This window comes from Amblyraja radiata, chromosome 28 (genome assembly GCF_010909765.2).
Source record: "Amblyraja radiata isolate CabotCenter1 chromosome 28, sAmbRad1.1.pri, whole genome shotgun sequence".
Lineage (NCBI taxonomy): Eukaryota > Metazoa > Chordata > Chondrichthyes > Rajiformes > Rajidae > Amblyraja > Amblyraja radiata.
Genome location: NC_045983.1, coordinates 1,319,332 through 1,339,594, shown reverse-complemented (window position 1 = coordinate 1,339,594; position 20,263 = coordinate 1,319,332). Strand labels below are relative to the sequence as shown.

Below are 20,263 nucleotides of genomic sequence, written 5' to 3'. Positions count from 1 at the left end.
AAGAATTTTATATGTTTCTATAAGATACCCTCTCATCCTTAATTCCAGTGAATACAAGCCCAGTCGACCCATTCTTTTATCATGTGACAGTCCCGCCATTTCAGGAACTAACCCGGTGAACCTAAGCTGCACTCCCTCAATAGCAAGAATGTCCTTCCTCAAACTAGGAGGCCAAAACTGCACACAATACTCTAGGTGTGGTCTCACTTGGGCCCTATACAGCTGCAGTACGACCTCCTTGCTCCTATACTCAAATCCTCTCGCTATTAAGGCCAACATTCCATTAGCTTTCTTCACTGCCTGCTGTACCTGCATGCTTACTTTCAGTGACTGATGTACAAGCACACCCTGGTCTCATTGCACCTCCCCTTTTCCTAATCTGACACCATTCAGATAATAATCTGCCTTCTTGTTCTTGTCACCTAAGTGGATAACCTCACATTTATCCACATTATACTGCATCTGTCATACAGCTGCCCACTCACCCAACCTATCCAAGTCACCTTGATGCATCATTAGCATCCTCTTCACAGCTACACTGCCACCCAGCTTTGTGGCATCGGCAAACTTGGAGATGTTACATTTAATTACTTCATCTAGATCATTAGCATATATTGTAAATAACTGGGATCCCAGCACTGAGCCTTGCGGCCCCCCACGAGTCACTGCCTGCCATTCTGAAAAGGACCCAGTAATTCCTACTCTTTGCTTCCTGTCTGCCAACCAGTTCTCTACCCATGTCAATACCTTTCCCACAATACCATGTTGTCCAATTTTGCACACTAATCTCTTGTGTATGGGGGAGCAAGAGGGGGGTGGGGAAACACAGGGAGCCCGAGGGATGGGGGGGGGGGGGGGGGAGCACGTGGGGGGGGGGGGGAGCACGTGGGGGGGGGGGGAAGCACGTGGGGGGGGGGGGAAGCACGTGGGGGGGGGGGGGGGAGCACGTGGGGGGGGGGGGGGGTGGGGGGGAGCCCGAGAGATGGGGAGCACGGGAGGGGGGTGGGGGAGCACAGGAGGGGCAAGTGAGCATGGGAGGGGGTTTGGGGGTGTACAGGGGGGAACACCAGGGTGGTGGGGTGTACAGGGGTGAGAGGCAGGAGAGCACAAAGGGGGAGATGGAGCACCAGGGTGAGCACAGGGGGAGGGAGCGCGGTAGTGAATGTGGAGGGGGGGAGGGGGGGAGGGGGGGGAGCGCAGAAGGAGACGCAGTGTGTACCACGGGATCTGGTGCCAGGGCAATGGGAGTCTGGGAAGGGAGTGCTAGAGGCAACGCACAGTGCAGCGCGGGGACTAGACCAGGGTTGATTGCAGCGTGGCGGAGGAGGGAGGGGGCAGGAGTGTAGGGTCTGGTTCCAGGGACGATGAGAGCGTGGGGGGAGGTGCGCAGGGCCTGGTCTTGCGGCAATGGGAACATAGCGAGGGGGGCGGGTGGGGCAAGGGGCCTGGTCTCAGGCCGATGGACACGTAAGCAGCACACCCCTGCCCCCACTCACCTGCAGGCACGGAGCGGCAGGACAGGTGGGAGAAGGAGAAGTGCAGGGGGCCCGGCGGCAGGAAGAGGTGCTCTACGATGGAGCGGCAGCGTTCTGTCACCTGCCGGTAAAGCTGGGCCACGTCACGCCTCACCTTCCCGGCCCTGGACAGCTGAGAGCACAGGCTCAGAGGTCAGCGCTATACCAGATACAGGCCCACTCCCACAGCCCCCCGCACAGCCCTCCCTCTCTTCCTCTCGCCACCTCCCTCTCTCCCCAACCGCTCCTTCACTCCCTCCACCATATGAGCATTCCTTCCCTCTCTCCCTCCCTCCAACTACCTCTCCATCTACCACCACCTCTCCCTCCCTGCCTCTAGTTGCTCACTCCCTCCTTCACTCTCCCTCCATCATTCCCTCCCTCCATTTATCTCTGCTTTCCAATCTACCTCCCTCTCTCTCCCTCACTTTCTTTCTCCCCATTGCTCATTTCACCTCCCCCCCCCCCCCCCATCTCTCTCCCACAATACCTCGGCTATATATTAGCTACCGAAATGGGCAGAAAAATGTCAGATGGAGTTTAATCCAAAGCAAGCGTGAGGTGTAGCTCTTTGGTAGGTGGAATAGAGTCATAGAATGATACAGTGTGGAAACAGGCCCTTTGACCCAACTTGCCCACACCGGCCAACATGTCCCAGCTACACTAGTCCCACCTGTCAGAATTTGGTCCTTAGCCCTCCTGTCCTATCCATGTTCCAGTCTAACTGCTTCTTAAATATTGGGATAGTCCCTGCCTCAACTACCTCCTCTTGCAGCTTGTTCCATTCATCACCCACCCTTTGTGTGAAAATGTTACCCCTCAGGTTCCTATTAAATCTTTTCCCCTTCACCTTAAACCTATGTCCTCTGGTTCTCAATTCACCTACTCTGGGCAAGAGACTGTGCATCATCCCTGGCCCTCACTCCGACCCTGTCCCCTACCCCGACTCTAACACTCACCATGACCCCACCATTCACCCTGATCCTGCCCCCATCCCCAAACCTGACCCTCAGCCTGATGCCATCTCTGATCCTCACACCAAACCCTCACTATACCCGCTGCTCACCCTGACCCCACCCTGATCCTGTTCCCATCGCTGACCCGCACTCTGACCCCCTCACCTTCAACACCTGAAGGAGATCCAGTCCCACCGGCAGGGGTGGTGCCGAGCGCCCATCTCCGCTCCACTGGGAAAGTTCCTCTGCAGTCTGGGGTGCGGAAGGAAGCAGAGTGGGGTTCAGTGTCTCTACCCCCTTCCCTCCTTCACCACCGTTGCCCCAGGGGGGGACGTCCCCTGGTCAGGCACTGTCCAGGGACCGGAATGCAGAGGTCGGAGACTGTGGGGTTCAGAGGTCAGAGGTCGGGCAGGTGAGGGGTCAGAGTGGAGGGCATATGGTGGGATAGGGTCACTGCACAGGAGACAGTCACAGATCCAGGGAAGTGATCAAGGGTCAAGGGCCACATGGAGCCACAGGTGGGTGGGGTGAGAGTTCAAAAAGGAATAGATTGGTTTGTGAAGGTCGCACGCAGAGTTCAGGGGCAGAATAAGACCAGGTCAAGTGTCACGATCTGCAGCAGTGGGGATTAGGCCAATTGGCAGTTGAGGCAAGACTTCGATGTCCTGGGATGTCAGGACTTTCATATGAAGAAAGATTGGATAGACTCGGCTTGTACTCGCTAGAATTTAGAAGATTGGGGGGGGGGAACTTATCGAAACGTACACAATTCTTAAGGGGTTGGACAGGCTAGATGCAGGAAGATTGTTCCCGATGTTGGGGAAGTCTAGGACAAGGGGTCACAGCTTAAGGATAAAGGGGAAATCCTTTAAGACCGAGATGAGAAAAACATTTTTCACACAGAGAGTAGTAAATCTCTGGAACTCTCTGCCACAGAAGGTAGTTGAGGCCAGTTCATTGGCTATATTTAAGAGGGAGTTATATGTGGCCCTTGTGGCTAAGGGGATCAGGGGGTATGGAGAGAAGGCAGGTACAGGATACTGAGTTGGATGATCAGCCATGATCATATTGAATGGCGGTGCAGGCTCGAAGGGCCGATTGGCCTACTCCTGCACCTATTTTCTATGTTTCGAGGGGTAAAAGGTCAGGTTGGGGAGGGTCTGTGTTAAGGATAGGGTCAGGGGGGTCATGGGTCAGAAATCGCAGAGGACGATTTGATCAAAAGTGGACAGGGTTATAGTCCGGGGAAAGCTTTGGTCGAGTTGGGGGTAAAGATCAGGGGTCGTGCGCAAGGGGATCAGTTGTCAGGAGCCGGGCTGCTGCATGACTCACGTTGGCCAGGTCCCGCATCCGCTCACACTCGCTGTGGCTCAGTGCCCCGTCCAGCACCATCTCCTCCGGCCCCCTCAAGCCAGTCTCCTCCACGATCAAGAGGCCCTCCAGGCCTGGCCACGAGGCTGCGGGCAAGAGTGGAGGGGCATCACCGCGGGGGCAGGAGACGGACTATGCCCTCTCCCAGAGACTACTCGGCCCATCTCCCATCCTTGAGATCACTCGGCCTATCACCCCTCACTGAGACCACTCGGCCCATCTCCTCTCCCCAAGACCACAGCCCATCTCCCCTCACCCAAGCCCACTCAGACAATCTCCCCTCCCCTGAGACCACTCAGACCATCTCCCCTCCCCAAGATCACTCATCCCATCTCCCCTCCCCTGAGACCACTCAGCCCATCTCCCCTCTCCGTGATTCCTCGGCCCCTCCCTGGAACAACTGGGGATACATACTGAGAGCAATTGGCCCTTCTCTGGGAAAGCAGGAGGCCTCAGCCCCACCCAGCCTCCTGAAATCACCCGACCCATCCCGAGGACAGAAGGTGGTCTCAGCCAGCCCCAACCACCATCTGTGGGACAGCCGGCACGAGTGAGCATGTATTCCGTGGTTGGGTCCAGGGTCAGGGGTGGTGTTGGGGATCAGACACACCTTTGAGGGCGTCCAATCCTCTCCTCGGTTCAGCAGCTTGTTGGGACATCTGATTGTTCGGAGCAGACTTCTGATTCCTCGGAGCAGATATTTGGGGCTTCTCCTCTTCTGTCCTGGGTCACAGCAAACAGACGTCAGAGCAGACAGGGAAGGGTGGGAGTGGGGTCAGCAGTGTCACGGGTGTGGGGAGGGGAGGGTAGCACCCTGGGAGGGGCGTAGAGAAGAGGGAGCGTGATGGGAGGGGAGGGGAGGGCAGGGGAGAAAGAAGCGTCATGGGAGTATGGAGGGGTGGTGAGAGCATCATGAGAATGAATGGGAAAGGGAGCATCGCAGGAGGAGAAGAGTAGGAGTGCTGTGACAGGGAAGGGTTGCAGAAAGCGAGGGGAGGTAAGGAAGGAGCGGTAGTGGAAGCAAGGAGGGAGTGCCACGAAGGGGAGACCAGGAGGACCATGTGGGATGCAAGGAGGACGCGCCATGTGGGTTGGTGTAGAGTTCAGTTAATTCCACAAACCTCTGCTTCTTCCTCACCGACTCGGGGATGATCTCTGCAGGGGTCCAAGAATCCTGAGCAGGGAAAAGGGTTAGTTCGCAGCTGGTCTCTCCTCACACCCTCCCCCCCTAGGAGGGTGAGCCATTCGGCATCAGGGGGCCCTGGGGAACAGAGGGACCTTGGTGTACAGGGTAGGGCACACAACGTGAATGGTGTAGAGTATTGTGGAACAGGGGAACCTTGGAGGAATAAATAGTTTGGGTAATCAGATTACAACATTGTTAGACGGGAGCTGGGGAGAGTAAATGTACCGCAGTTGTTATTGGGTATGTCCACATCCTGCACATCAGTTGATCAAAGTAGAAGACTGCTGTGTTCCAGTCGGGAGGAGGGATAAGGATGGGAGCTTTGGATGACCAAAGCGGTTGTAAAAGTGGTCAAAAAGAAACAAAGAGATGTATGTAAGGTTTAGGAGGATTAAATCAGACCCTTTGATGAATGTAAAGAATGTAGGAAGAAATTCAAGCGGGTGGTTAGAAGGGCCAAAAGGGAAGATGAAATGTCTTTGCTGAGCAGAATTGAAGAAAATCCCAACGGTTTTTATACGTACATTAGAGACAAGACCAGGTAACCAGGGAGAAGGTAGGATTGCTCAAGGATAAAGGAGGGAATTTGTTCTTGGAGTCAGAGGATGTATTCACCCAGGAGAAGGACATGAAGTACAACAAATGAGGGACAATAGACAATAGGTGCAGGAGTAGGTCATTCCGCCCTTCGAGCCATTCAATGTGATCATGGCTGATCATCCTCAATCAGTACCCTGTTCCTGCCTTCTCCCCATATCCCCTGACCGCTATTTTTAAGAGCCCTATCTAGCTCTCTCTTGAAAGTATCCAGAAAACCGGCCTCCACCGCCCTCTGAGGCAGAGAATTCCACAGACTCACAACTCTCTGTGTGAAAAAGTGTTTCCTCATCTGTGTTCTAAATGGCTTACCCCATATTCTTAAACTGTGGCCCCAGGTTCTGGACTCCCCCAACATCGGGAACAGGTTTCCTGCCTCTAGCATACCCAAACACTTAATAATCGTATATATTTCAATAAGAGTATACAAGCCCAGCCGCTCCACTCTCTCAGCATACGACAGTCCCGCCATCCCGGGGATTAACCTTGTGAACCTACGCTGTACTCCCTCAACAGCAAAAATGCTCTTCCTCAAATTTGGAGACCTAAACTGCACACAATATGTCAGGTGTGGTCTCACTAGGGCCCTGAACAACTGCAGAAGGAACTCTTTGCTCCTATACTCAACTCCTCATGTTATGAAGGCCAACATGTCATTCGCTTTCTTCACTGCCTGCTGTACCTGCATGCTTACTTTCATTGACTGATGAACAAGGACCCCCCAGATCCCTTTTCCCCTTTCCCCAATGAATGGAAGACCAAATGTATGGAAGACCAAAATTTTAGAATTGTTTGAGATTAAAAAGGAGGTGGTGTAGGAGCTCTTAAGGAGGATTCTTCAGGATACGATTTACTCTCCTTTAGAAGAGAATGGGTTCATTAGGGATAGTCAGCATGACTTTGAACGCAGCAGATTATGTCTTACTAACTTTGTTTTTTGAGGAGGTGATGAAGGTGATCAATGATACTAAGGTTGTGGATGTTTTTAACATGGATTTCAGCAAAGCATTTGATTAAGATCGTGGTCAGATAATTAAGATGCATGGGATCCACAGGAACGAGGTGGTTTACCCAAAGATGATGGAGGGTTGTGGTGGAAGCCTGGAGATCTGTAATCAGTGGATTCCTGTAGGGATCGGTGCTGGATCCTCTGTAATTGGATTGATTAGTAAATTTGCAGATCACATCAAAATTGTTGCAGATAGTGAGGAAGCTCGTCAAAGTACACAATGGGCTCAGCTACAGTAATGGTCATGGAAATGGCAGAGTTTAATCTGAGCAACTGTGAGAAACTTCCAACCACAGGAGGAAGCTGGAGCTGAAACTTCAGCAGAACAACATGAGGGGTGTGTGGGGCAGTATGAAGAACATTACTACAGGATACAAGATGACCAGTGGCCTGGGGAGGGAAAGCAATCAGGACTGGGCCAACGAGCTAAACTTGTTTTTTAATAGATTTGATGGGGGGGGGGGGGGGTCTCTGCCCACCCTCCTCCCTGCACCCAGACAGACCCTCCCCCTCAATCCCCATGGTTCACTTTCTCTGTCCATTCTTTGTTGCACCTGACCAACAAGGCTGAGCAGAGGAGGAAGGAGCAGAGCAGACTCCGCCCAGGCAAAGCCACGGGTCCCAATGGTGTCAGCCCTAGGGTGCTGAAAGTGTGTGTCAGCCAGTTGTGCGGAGTACTCCAGCATATCGTCAACCGGAGCCTGAGTCTGGAGAGGGTTCCTGTGATGTGGAAGACATCCTGCCTGGTTCCTGTACCAAAGAGGACACGTCCCAGCTCATCCAATGACTACAGACCGGTTCGCTTACCAAACAAAGATGGGGGTTGAGATGGGGGCCACCATCCACCTGCTCCATCACACGCCTGGATAAGCCAGGAAGCACCACGAGCCATGTTTGTTACTTCTTCAGTGCTTTTAACACCATCCGGCCTGCATTGCTAGGGAGCAAACTAACAAAGATGCAGGTGGATGCTCCATTGGTGTACTGGATTACCAACTACCTGACTGGACGACCACAGTATGTGAGGCTACAGAATTGTGTCTCGGATATGGTGGTGAGCAACACAGGGGCCCCACAAGGGACGGTCCTCTCTCCCTTCCTGTTCACCATCTACACCTCGGACTTTAGATACAACTTGGACTCCTGCCACCTGCAGAGGTTTTCGGATGACTCTGCAATTGTTGGCTGGATCAGTGAGGGGAGGGAGTACAGAGGTGTAGTCAACAACTTTGTTGAGTTGTGTGGGCTGAATCATCTGCAGCTCAACACTAACAAGAATAAGGAGTTAGTGGTGGACTTTAGGAGGTGAGGAACACACGTGTCATGGTGTGAGTATGCAGTTTATTAAGGTACAAATACCTTGGAGTTTACCTGGACAGTAAACTGGACTGGTCCAGGAATGCTGAGGTGTCAGGGACAAGAAGGGACAGAGCCGGTTGCACTTTTTGAGAAGGCTCCGTCTGCTCCTTCAACATCTGCAGTAAGATGCTGCTGATGTTCTACAAATCGGTGGTGGCCAATGCCATCTTCTTCGCTGCCCTGTGCTGGGGCAGCAGGGCGAAGGCTGCAGATGCCAACAGGATCAACAAACTCATCAGGAAGGCTGGCTCCGACCTGGGGATAGAGTTGGATTCATGGGAGGTGGTCTTGGAGGGGAGGATGCTCCTCAAAATGAGGAGCATCTTGGATACTACAGCTCACCCTCTCCATGACACACTGGTCAATCTGAGGAGCACCTTCAGCAACAGACTGGTTCCACCAAGATGCAGCACAGAACGCCACAGGAGATCCTTATGTATAATCCATAGGAGTGATTGTACAACTCCTCCCCCTTCTGTCAATAGACAATAGGTGCAGGAGTAGACCATTTGGCCCTTCGAGCCAGCACCGACCGCCTCCCCCCTCCTCCCCAATCTTTGCACATCTCCACGTTTCATACAGGTTTCATGAATCTTGTGTTTTATGTCCAATTTCCCTCCTTGGATGAATAAAGTTCTATCGTATTGTATCGTTTTATAGGTGTTCAACTTTCATAGTTGGAATGTGAGGGGAAAGTACACAGTTAATATCAACTGATATACAGAGGGATCTTGAGGTCCAAGCGCATAGCTCCATGAAAGTGGCAACACAGTTCGATACGTGGTAAAGAAGGCCTGTGGTATGTTTGACATCAGTATTGAGTATACGAGTCCAGAAGTCACACTCATCTTTATGAACATTTGCATTTGTAATATTGTGTGCTGTTCTGGTCACTCCATTACAGGAAGAATGTGGAGGATTTGGAGAGGGGGCTATCAAGAGGTTTATTAGAGATTAGTTGGGAGAGAGGTCTCACCGGGTCCTCGAAGCCTTGATCCATCTGCCCCTCCTCCGCCAGGTACAGCAGCTGTTTCTCCAGCAGAGAGCGCTCCAGGTAGAGTCGGATATCCTGCCCAGGGATGAGGTGGATGCATCAATGCAGCATTTCTCTAACCCCCCCCCCACCACACACGGGGCGAGGTCAGGACGAGGGTAATGGGGGGGGGGGGGGGGGGGGGGGGGTTGGTCGGGGATTGATAGGTCAAAGGGTAGGGTGTGGGGAGGAAATTTTGGGCCTAGAAAACATTGCAGAAGGTCGGGGGGAAAAGTGAAAGTGCAGGAGTGGATCCTCTCTGGGTATGGGACTGGGGTCGAAGGGCAAGACAGGAGGGGTCAGAGGGCAATTCTGGGGTTAAGACAGGAGGTGGCAAGTACCGAAGTCAGAAGGAAGGACTTGGAGATGTGGAATAAGTGAGTTTGGTATTCCGGAAAACGCAAAGAATCATGGGATTTGTCAAAGGCGACAAGCAATAAACACTCTCGGCAGCCTCGCCACGGACATAGACCTGCGCCTCATCTGCAGCCAGGATCGATCCCGGGTCTCCAGCGCCGCAATCGCTGCCAAACCGCCGCTGGACCATCCCCGTCCCCTTCTGAGTGCCCCCCCCACCCCCCTCCGTGGGCAGCCAGAGACATCGGGAGTCAGACGGGAGCGGCGCCCCCAGGCTTACAGCCAGCAGGGAGAAGCAGGGGTAATCCAGCTCAACCCTGCCTGTTAACCTGCCAGCCCTGTCTGTATTTACGGGAACAACAGCCCAGCTTACAGCCAGCAGGGAGAAGCAGGGGTAATCCAGCTCAACCCTGCCTGTTAACCTACCAGCCCTGTCTGTATTTATGGGAACAACAGCCCAAGTTTACAGCCAGTCTGGAGAAGCAGCACTAAACCCAGCTCAACTCTGCCCGTCTCGCTGGGTTAACCTACAGCCCTGCCTGGACTGATGGGACACCAGCCCGGAGCCGTGGAGTTAGCGCTGCTTCTCTGTGCTGGCTGTGGGCCTGGGGGCGCCGCTCCCATTTGACTCCTGACGTCTCTGGCCGCCCCCAGATGGGGGACGTGGGGCACTCGGGAGAGGGTGTGGATGGTCCAGTGGCGGTTCAACAGCTATTGTGGAGGCGGAGACCTGGGATCGATCCTGGCTGCGGGTAAGGCGCAGATCTGTGTCCATGCCGTGGCTCGGCTGCTGAGAGTGTATTTCACTTGTGACCAATTACCTTAGCATGCGCAGTCGGAATACCGAACTCGCTTATTGGGTCGATGGTGCAGAGGGATTTAGCTGGGGCAGGGAGGAGTTCTGGGATGAGGAGGGTTTGGAAAGGACATCCCAGGAAACTGCATCCCACCGGAGTGGATCCAGGGGGAAGGATTCTGGGGGAGGGCTGGGTCTTGATGGAGTGAGTGGCAGCGGAGATGGCCCAGGGGAAGAATGGGATCTAGCAGAGGGACGGGTGCTGGGGTGGGCAGGAGTCCTGGGGGAGTGGGTGACAGGGGACGGGTGCTGGGGTGGGCAGGAGTCCTGGGGGAGTGGGTGACAGGGGACGGGTGATGGGGTGGGCAGGAGTCCTGGGGGAGTGGGTGACAGGGGACGGGTGCTGGGGTGGGCAGGAGGCCTGGGGGAGTGGGTGACAGGGGACGGGTGATGGGGTGGGCAGGAGTCCTGGGGGAGTGGGTGACAGGGGACGGGTGCTGGGGTGGGCAGGAGTCCTGGGGGAGTGGGTGACAGGGGACGGGTGCTGGGGTGGGCAGGAGGCCTGGGGGAGTGGGTGACAGGGGACGGGTGCTGGGGTGGGCAGGAGGCCTGGGGGAGTGGGTGACAGGGGACGGGTTCTGGGGTGGGCAGGAGGCCTGGGGGAGTGGGTGACAGGGGACGGGTTCTGGGGAGGGAGAGCTCCTGGGGGAGTGGGTGACCGGAGAGGGGTTCCAGAGAGGGAAGAGCCAGGGGGGTAGGTGATGGGGGGGGGGGGAGTGTGGGGGGTGTCACTCACCTCTCTGACCCCCACACGAGCCGTGCCCTCCTCTCCCAGTCGGGATCTGAAGAAGTCCAGGTTCTGCAGCATGGCATGATCTTGAGGCCAGAAGAGGAGGAAGGTTCTGGAATATTCCACCGCCAGCTCATAGTTGCCCGCTGGGGAGAGAGGAGGAGAGGTGAGCAATGTTTACAGGGCAGCCTTTGAGTGGCACAGCAGCCAATAAGGAGCGGTGTGGAGGTGGGGTGTGAGCGAGGGGCGGTGTAGAGGCTTTGACTAGAGAGGCTTCAACGATGAGGTTGAGCAGAGGGTGACGACTGATACAGGTAGATTCTGTTGTTTGTGTTACTCTTCCATGGTCTTCGTGCAGCAGAGACGGCAGGTAGGATGGTGGAATGCTCCTCCTGCAGGATGTCAGGGAGCACTACACCTGTGGGTGGTATATCCAGCTGCAGCTCCTGACTGACCGCATTAGGGAACTGGAACAGCAGACAGACAACCTCGTGGTTATCTGGGAGTGTGGGAGTGTCAGAGACAGGAGTTACATCGAGGTGGTCACACCTAAGGTACAGGTAGAGAGTCGAGGTTGACCACCAGGATGGGAGAAGGCAGAAAGTGCAGGAATGTTTTGGGGCCATTTAGATCAACAACAGGTATCCCCCTTTGGAGGCTGTTGAGCGGAGGACGACCCAACAGGGCAGAACAGTAGCAGCCGTCAGTTCTGTGGTTTTGGGCCTGGTTCTGAGGCTCAGTGGGGAACGGCAAAGTCTGGCAGAGCCACAGTGATGGGAGACTCATTAGATCTGGGGGCAGACAGGAGATTTTGTGGCAGCAACCGAGATTCTTGAAAGGTTTGTTGCCTCCCTGGTGCCAGGGTCCAATATATGTCATCTGTAAAACAGTCTCAATGGATGGGTGAGCAACCAGACGTCATTGTGCACATTGGCACAAATAACATGGATGGGGAAAAGGGATGAGGCCCTGCGGAGTGAAAGTAGGGAGTTAGGCAACTGGTTAAAATGCGGCACCTCAAAGGTAATGTAGTAACACAGCGGGTTAGGCAGCATCTCTGGAGATATGGATATGTGACACTTCGGATTGGGACCCTTCGGATCTCCAGATTACTCCTGGTGTCATGAGGCCAGTGAAGTAGAAAGAGAAACAGGACATGTTTGTGGCCGAGGAGTTGGCGCAGCGGGCAGAGTTTCATATTTTTGTACTATTTGGATCTCGTCTCGGACAGAGGGGACCTGTAAAAGAGGGATGGGTTTCACCTGAACTGGAGGGGAACCAATATCCAGGGAGGCAGATTTGCTAGTGCTACACAGAGAGTTAAACCAGATTGGCAGGAGAGACCCAGATCATTAAGCAGGCAGATTATCTCTTAACCTGACTAATTCCATTATGTGCCTCTTGTCCAAGATCTGCTTCTTAGTTTGTCAAACCAAGCTCCCAATGATTTAAATGTTAATATTGCTTTCATCTGAGTACTTACATTCATGTTCCAACAAAAGATTTGTTTCCTCCTCGGTCCAAACAGTTGTCAAAGAGAGGAAGATGAGCAGACATGACAGTAAAGAGAATAAAGAGCGATGGTTGAATGTACATTTCAATGCTGGAGGCTTAACAGGTAAGGTGCACAATCTCAGGGCATGGATGGACTCGGGGGCTGCGATATTGTAATGATAACAGAGACCTGGTAGTGAGATGAGCAGGACAGGCAGCTCAGCATTCCAGGGTACAGATGCCAAAGACATGATAGAGGTACAGGTAAGAGAGGAGGGCCTTTATGTAGCCTTTATGTTCAGGGATGATATAACTGCAGTGCAGAGGATGTTTTTTGGGGGTGGGCCAGTGAGGGTATAATGGTAGAATTTATAAACAGAAACAGATCACTAATGGGACTGCATTATTGGCCTCCCAATGGTCAGTGGGAATTAGAGAGGCTGATGTTTATGAAGTTTGCAGAAAGCTGTACTAATAATAGGGTAATATTAGGGGGTGATTTCAACTTCCACAGTATTGACTGCGTCTCCCGGGCAAGGACAGGGTGGATATTGTTAGTGTGTTCATGAAAACATCCTTGAGGGCCCTGCTCGAGAGGGTGCAACATTTGACCTTCTCTTAGAGAACTAGGCAGAGTAAGGGACGGAAGTGCCTGTCAGGGAGCACTTTGGGGCAAATTACCAGAATTCAATTGGTTACACAGTATTATGGAGAACAATAGCAATGGCCCACTAGTTAAGGTTCTAAACTGGGGCAAGGTTAAATTTGGGGACACTAGACAGGAACATACGTTTGCAGGTAAGGGGACTTCACTGACTAGTGGGAGGTTGTCAAAAGCGAGACAGCATGTGTACATAGGCAACGTGGAGGGTGGAGGGCAGGTCTGGCAAGTTTAGGATACCATGGTTAGCAGGAGGTGTTGAGGCTCTGGTCGGGAAAGAGAACAAGGCATATCTCAGATTTAGGTAGTCAGGATGAATTAATTCCCTCAGTGAATATAAGAAGTATATCAGTGTAGGCAGGATATGTTGGCTGGTGTGGGCAAGTTGGGCCTGTTCCCACATTGTATCACTCTATGACTCGCTAGGACTCCAAGTGTAGCAATAAACTGAAGAAGCCAATCAGGTGGCAAGAAGGCATGAAGTGGAGTTGGCAGACAAGGTAAACGGAAATCCCAAGAGATTCTACAGAAATATTAAGAGTAAAATGGTGGCTGGGGAAATAAATGTTCCCCTTCAAGATCAGCATGGTAGTCTTTCTGTCAAACTACAAGAGATGGGAGAGATATTAAATGAATATTTATCATCTGCTTTTACTGAAAGGAAGACCATGGAAGCTAAGGAATTTGAGGCACAGGAGCTGAGCTGTCTTGGATCATAACCAAACAATCAAAGACCAGGTATTTGCAGTTTTAAAGCACAATAAGGGAGATTAATCACGAAGGCCAAACCAAGTGCATCCTCGGATCTCATGGGATGCTAGGGGGGAAATTGACGAGGCTCTCGCAGAGATATTTGCATCATTTTTAGCCCCAGGTGAAGTTGGAGTCATAGAGTCATAGAGTGATACAGTGTGGACACGGGTTCTTTGGCCAAACTTGCCCACACTGGCCGACAATGTCCCAGCTACACCCACTTGCCTGTGATTGGTCCATATCCCTCCAAACCAGTCCTATCCATGTACCCATCTAACTGTCTCTTAAATGATGTGATAGTCCCAGTGTCAACTACCTCCTCTGGCAGCTTGTTCCATGCACCCACCAACCTTTTTAGTGAAAAGGTTATTCCTCCGATTCCTTTTACATTTTTTCCCCTTCTCCTTGAACCAATGTCCTCTGGTACTCTGGGCAAGAGACTCTGTGCATCTATCCAATCTATTCATCTCATAAGTTTGTACACCTTGAAAAGTTGCCCACTCATTCTCCTGCGTTCCATGGAATAGAGACCCAGCCTACTCAACCTCTCCCTATAGGTCACACCCTCTGGTCCTGGCAACATCCTTTCTGAACCCTTTCAACCTTGACAATATCTTTCCTATAACATAGTGCCCAGAACTGAACACAATTATTCTAAATGCGGTCTCACTAACTATATACTACTGCAACATGACCTCCCAACTTTTATACTCAATGCTCAGACTGATGAAGGCAAAGCGCCAAAAGCCTTTTTGACCACCTTATCTACCTGCAACTCGACCTTCAAGGAACCATGCACCTGTACTCCAAGATCCCTCTGCTCTACAACACCTCCCAGAGGCCTACCATTTACTGTGTAAGTCCTGCCCTTGTTCGACGTCCCAAAATGCAACACATCACACTTCTCTGTGTCAAATTCCAGCAGCCATTCCTCCGCCCACCGGGTCAATTGATCCAGATCCTGCTGCAATTTTTCACAACCATCTTCACTATCTGCAAAACCACTAACTTTTGTATCTTCAGAAACTTGCTAATCTTGCCCCGCATGTTCTCATCCAAATCATTCATGTAGATGATAACGGGCCCAGCACCGAACCCTGAGGCACACCACAAGTCACAGGCCTCCAGTCCGAGAAGCAACCTTCCACCATCACACTCTGCTTCCCTCCATGGAATTTGCTATCCATTCTGCTATCTCTCCTTGGATCCCATGCGATCTAACCTTCCAGAGCAGCCTACCATGCGGCACCTTGTCGAATGCCTTACTGAAGTCCACGTACACAACATCTACAGCTCTGCCCTCATCAACCATTTTGGTCACGTTGCAAAAAATCAATCAGTTATGTGACACGACCTCCCACGTACAAAACCATGCTGACTGTCCCTAATCAGCCCTTGCCCATCCAAACGCCTGTATAACCTACCCCTCAAAAAGCTCTCTAGTAACTTACCACCTACAGATGTTAAGCTCACCGGCCTATAGTTCCCAGCATATTCCCTGCAGCCCTTCTTGAAAAGAGGCACAACATTTGCCATCCTCCAGTCTTCCGCCACCTCTCCTGTATTTAAGGACTCGTAAATTTCAACCAGGGCTCCTGCAATTTCCTCTCTAGTTTCCTGCAATGTCCTTGGATATATCTGATCAGGCTCTGGAGATTTGTCTACCTTCATACACAACAGTACCTTCAGCACTTCTTCGACGGTAACACTGACTGCTCTCAAGACACTTCCATTGACTGCCCCAAGTTCTTCCATCCTACTGTTTCTCCTCGGTAAATACAGAGGACAATTTCTCATTGAGGACCTTGCCCATCTCCTGTGGCTCCACACAGAGGTCACTGCTTTGATTCCTGAGATGTCCCACTCTCTCTCTAGTTAACATTTCCTCTTATGTATTAAATGAATCTTTTGGGATTATCCTTAATACTACATGCCAGAGCTAACTCCTGATCACTTTTTGCCCTTCTGATCTCCTTTTTCAGTTTAATCCTTAGTTTCCGAAACTTCTCCAGGGAATCACTTGATCCCAGCCGCCTATACCCGTCCCATGTATGATTGTTTTTGTCAACGCCTCAATTTCCCTCGTCAGCCAAACTTCCTTACGTTTACCTGCTTTTCCCTGCACTCTAAGGGGACGTACATATCCTGAGCTTTTGTCAGCACATTTTAAAAAACATCCCACTTGGCTGATGTTCCTTTCCCCTCAAATAACCTGCTCCAGTCAACTTGAGCGAGACCTTCTCTCATACCCTCAAAGTTGGCCTTACCCCAGTTAAGCATTTTAACACATGGACTCTCTCCGTCCCTATCCAGAACTATCTTAAACCTAATCAAACTGCGGTCACTGGTCCCAAAAGGCTCCTCCACAAGCACTTCATTAACTTGCTCTTCCCAGTTTCCCAATACTAGATCCAGCGTTGCCCTTTCACATGTGGGGGCCGCTACATACCGCTTAAGAAAACTCTCCTGGAGAGTTTTGAGGAAATACACACCATTTAAACCCTTCACACCGTGATTTTCCCTGTGTACTATATTGGGAAAGTTAAAATCCCCTATTACAACAACCTTATTTGACCTGCAGCTATCTGCAATCTCCTGGCATATTTGTACTTTTAATTCCCATTGACTATTCGGGGGTCTGTAGTACACCCCCCAACAAGGTGACCACCCCTTTCTTGTTCCTAATCTCCACCCATATAGCCTCACTAGACGAACCGTCCGTAATGTCACCTCTGAACACAGCCATGACATCCTCCTTAACCAACATGCAACCCGCCCTCCTCTTTTTCCCTCACCCCCGTCTCTCCTGAAACTCCTGTACCCCGGAACATTGAGCTCCCAGTCCTGCCCCGCCCTTAACCAGGTTTCAGTCATGGGTACAACGTCCCAGTTCTGGAAGACCAGAGGGCGGCGAATATTGTGCCGCTATTTAAGAAGGGCAGCAAGGCAAAGTCTCTGTAGAGGACTACAGACGTAGCAAAATTGTTGGAGGATTGTTAGGGCAAGATCTTCCAGCATTTGTACAGGTGGGGTTAGATATAGTTGGCGTGGGATTGTGCAGGAATTGTGTCTCACAATTCTGATAGAGTTTTTGACGAGATCATCAAGATGTTTGATGAGGGCAGGGCAGTGAATATTGACAAGGCAGGTTAGAGCACATGGCATCCAAGATGATCTCGCCCATTGGATTTAAATTTGGTTTAGAGGAAGGAATGAAAGGATAGTTGCGGAGGGTTGTTTTTCTAATTGGAGGCCTGTGACCAGTGAAGTCACAGTGGTCAGTGCCATTTGTTATCTGTTGTTTGTTATCTACATTATCTAAGTTAGCAATTTGGATATCAATGGAGTTAACATAGTAAATTTGCAGATGACACTAGAATTGGTGGTTGTAGTGGAGAGTTTATAAGCTTGCAACAGGATCTTGATCATTTGGAGGTGAGCTAAGCAATGGAAAATGGAATTGAACTCTGACAAGTGTAATTTTAATGACACTTTAATGTATCAAACTAGGACAGGACTTACACACTAAATGCGAGAGGCCTGGAAAGTGTTGCAGAACAAAGGGATCTGTGAGTGTGCGCATTGTTTCCTGAAAGTGGCGAGTGAGGTGGTCAGGGTGGTGGAGGTTGCCTACAATGGACAATTGGGTGCAGGAGTTGCAATGTCATACAAGATTTTAGTGGCATCATGATAACCCGAGGAAGTGGGCATGGAATGGCAGATGCAGCTTAACTCGGAGAGTTGTGGGAGGACAACCAGTGCAGACCCTGGGAGTGGCCAGCTTGGCCTGGAGAGTGTTGCAGAACAGAGGGACCCTGGGGACAGTCACACGGGATGGGGGACCAAGACACTTACCTTGATGGTAGCCGTACTGCACGTCACATGGTGGGTGAGTGAGGGATAGGGGAGGGGCGAGGAGCAGGGGATGGGCTGGCAATAGGATCGTGGACACTCACCTCGGTGGTGGACGTGCTGGAGAAGCCACATGGCGGGGGAGGGGGAGGGGAGGGGTGAGGGTCGAGGGCTGTGGATGGGTAGGGGGACTGAGGGGCGAGGACGCTCACCTCTGAGATGGATGCACTGCATGAGTCACATGGCGGGGGATAGTAGAGGTGGGGAAGGTCGAGGGGTGGGGGGGTTGGTGATGGCCCCGGGACACTCACCTCTGTGGTGGATGTACTCCAGGAGTCAAACGGCATGGAGGGTAATGTGGAAGGTGGAGGGCAGGGGTAGAGGGGCGTGAGGGGTGGATGGGCAGGGGGTGGCAGGAGGGGCCGGGGGGGGCAGAGGGAGGGGGGCTCTCACCTCGTGGTGGGCCGACAGCAGCTGCCGAAGTGCGGGGCTGGGTGAGGGGTGGATGGGTGCGGCTGGGGGTGGAGGGGCATGGGCGGAGGGCTAAGGGAGGAGGGGCAAGGGTGGAGGGGCAAGGGTGGAGGAGCAAGGGTGGAGGGGCAAGGGTGGAGGGGCAAGGGTGGAGGGGCATGGGCGGAGGGCCAAGGGAGGAGGGGCAAGGGTGGAGGGGCAAGGGTGGAGGGGCATGGGTGGAGGGGCATGGGAGGAGGGGAGAGGTAGGAGGGTCGGTGATGGGGCATGGGAGGTGGGGCATGGGAGGTGGGGCAAGGGAGGAGGGGCAAGGGAGGAGGGGCAAGGGTGGAGGGCAAGGGAGATGGGGCAAGGGAGATGGGGCAAGGGAGGAGGGGCAAGGGAGGAGGGGCAAGGGAGGAGGGGCAAGGGAGGAAGGGCAAGGGAGATGGGGCAAGGGTGGAGGGGCAAGGGAGGTGGGGCAAGGGTGGAGGGGCAAGGGAGGAGGGGCAAGGGAGGAGGGGCAAGGGAGGTGGGGCATGGGAGGTGGGGCAAGGGAGGAGGGGCAAGGGAGGAGGGGCAAGGGAGGAGGGGCAAGGGAGGAGGGGCAAGGGAGGAGGGGCAAGGGAGGAGGGGCAAGGGAGGAGGGGCAAGGGAGGTGGGGCAAGGGAGGTGGGGCAAGGGAGGTGGGGCAAGGGAGGTGGGGCAAGGGAGGAGGGGCAAGGTGCTCTCACCTCGGTGATGGGCGTACTGCAGCAGCCGCAGGGCGGAGGTCAGCAGGTCGGTGAGCGGCTGCGTGGGTCCCAGCCTCGTGCCCACCTCACGCACACACTCCTGGTTACAATGCAGAACCTGGAGCAGGTGGTCTGTGGGGGGAGAGGGGGGAGTCAGAGGTAGAGGGGAGTCAGAGATAGAGGGAGACAGAGATAGAGGGAGACAGAGATAGAGGGGAGTCAGAGATAGAGGGGAGACAGAGATAGAGGGAGACAGAGATAGAGGGGAGACAGAGATAGAGGGGAGACGGAGATAGAGGGGAGACGGAGATAGAGGGAGACAGAGATAGAGGGGAGACAGAGATAGAGGGAGACAGTGATAGAGGGAGACAGTGATAGAGGGAGACAGAGATAGAGGGGAAACAGTGATATAGGGGAAACAGTGATATAGGGGAAACAGTGATATAGGGGAGACAGTGATAGAGGGGAGACAGAGATGAGGGATATAGGGGATATAGAGGATATAGAGGATATATATATATATATAGGGGATATAGAGGGGACAGGACAGGGGACAGAGGGGGGGGGGATAGAGGGGCGGGGGATGAAGGGGGAGACAAACTTTCAATTTTAATGTTTACAGTCCATCCCCACAATGCACATCTCTCCCTCCTAACAGTCCCTCCACTCTCTCCCTCTCTCTGACACCCTGTCTCCGTACCTCCCCTCTCTATCCTTGTGCCCTTCTCCCCGATCCCCCTCCATGTCCCATCTGTGTCCTTCTACCCTCTCCCTCACCCATTTCTGCTCCCTCCATTGACCCTTCTCTCTGTCTATCTGCCCCTCTCCCTCTCTGTTCCCTTCTATGTCACTCTGCACCCCCCGCACTCCCTTTCCCCATCTCTTTCTCTCTATCCCTCATCGTTCTTTCGCTGTCCCCCCATCTCTCGCTGCCCCCATTTTCTCTCCCACTCCACCTACCCTCTCCTACTCTGCTTCCCCTCACCCACTGTGCCCCCTCTCTCCATATCTGCCCCCCACCTCTCCCTATCCAGCCCCAGTTCCTGCTTCCCTCACCTTATCGCTAATGCCCTATGAGGCATCATTCTGGTAAACAACTTCTGCACCTCTCCAAAGCCCCCATATCCTTTCTGTAATGGGGCGACCAGAACTGCATGGAAAACTGCAAATACAGCCGAACTAAATCCATATAAAGCTGCATTGTGACTTTCCAACTCTAACACTCAACACCAATTAAAACAAGCATTACATACATTCCAGTACTAGACACAAACATCTGGAATAACTCAGACAGCATCTCTGGAGAAAAGGAAAAGGTAATGTTTTGGGTCGAGATCCTTCTTCAGACTTT

The 20,263-nt window shown here is 52.7% G+C and overlaps 1 protein-coding gene across 1 annotated transcript in view; it reads right to left on the bottom strand.

The window, feature by feature from the left end:
- Nucleotides 1–20,263, bottom strand: part of LOC116988710 (prolyl 3-hydroxylase 1-like) — a 45,119-nt gene that overhangs the window by 11,998 nt on the left and 12,858 nt on the right. Inside the window, exons 4-11 of the mRNA XM_033045550.1 lie at nt 18,913–19,044; nt 10,975–11,114; nt 8,969–9,061; nt 4,963–5,015; nt 4,452–4,564; nt 3,803–3,927; nt 2,636–2,722; nt 1,497–1,647 (exon numbers count right to left, since the gene is read on the bottom strand). Coding sequence (XP_032901441.1) covers nt 1,497–1,647; nt 2,636–2,722; nt 3,803–3,927; nt 4,452–4,564; nt 4,963–5,015; nt 8,969–9,061; nt 10,975–11,114; nt 18,913–19,044 — 894 coding nt within the window. The remainder of the gene's footprint in view (nt 1–1,496; nt 1,648–2,635; nt 2,723–3,802; nt 3,928–4,451; nt 4,565–4,962; nt 5,016–8,968; nt 9,062–10,974; nt 11,115–18,912; nt 19,045–20,263) is intronic.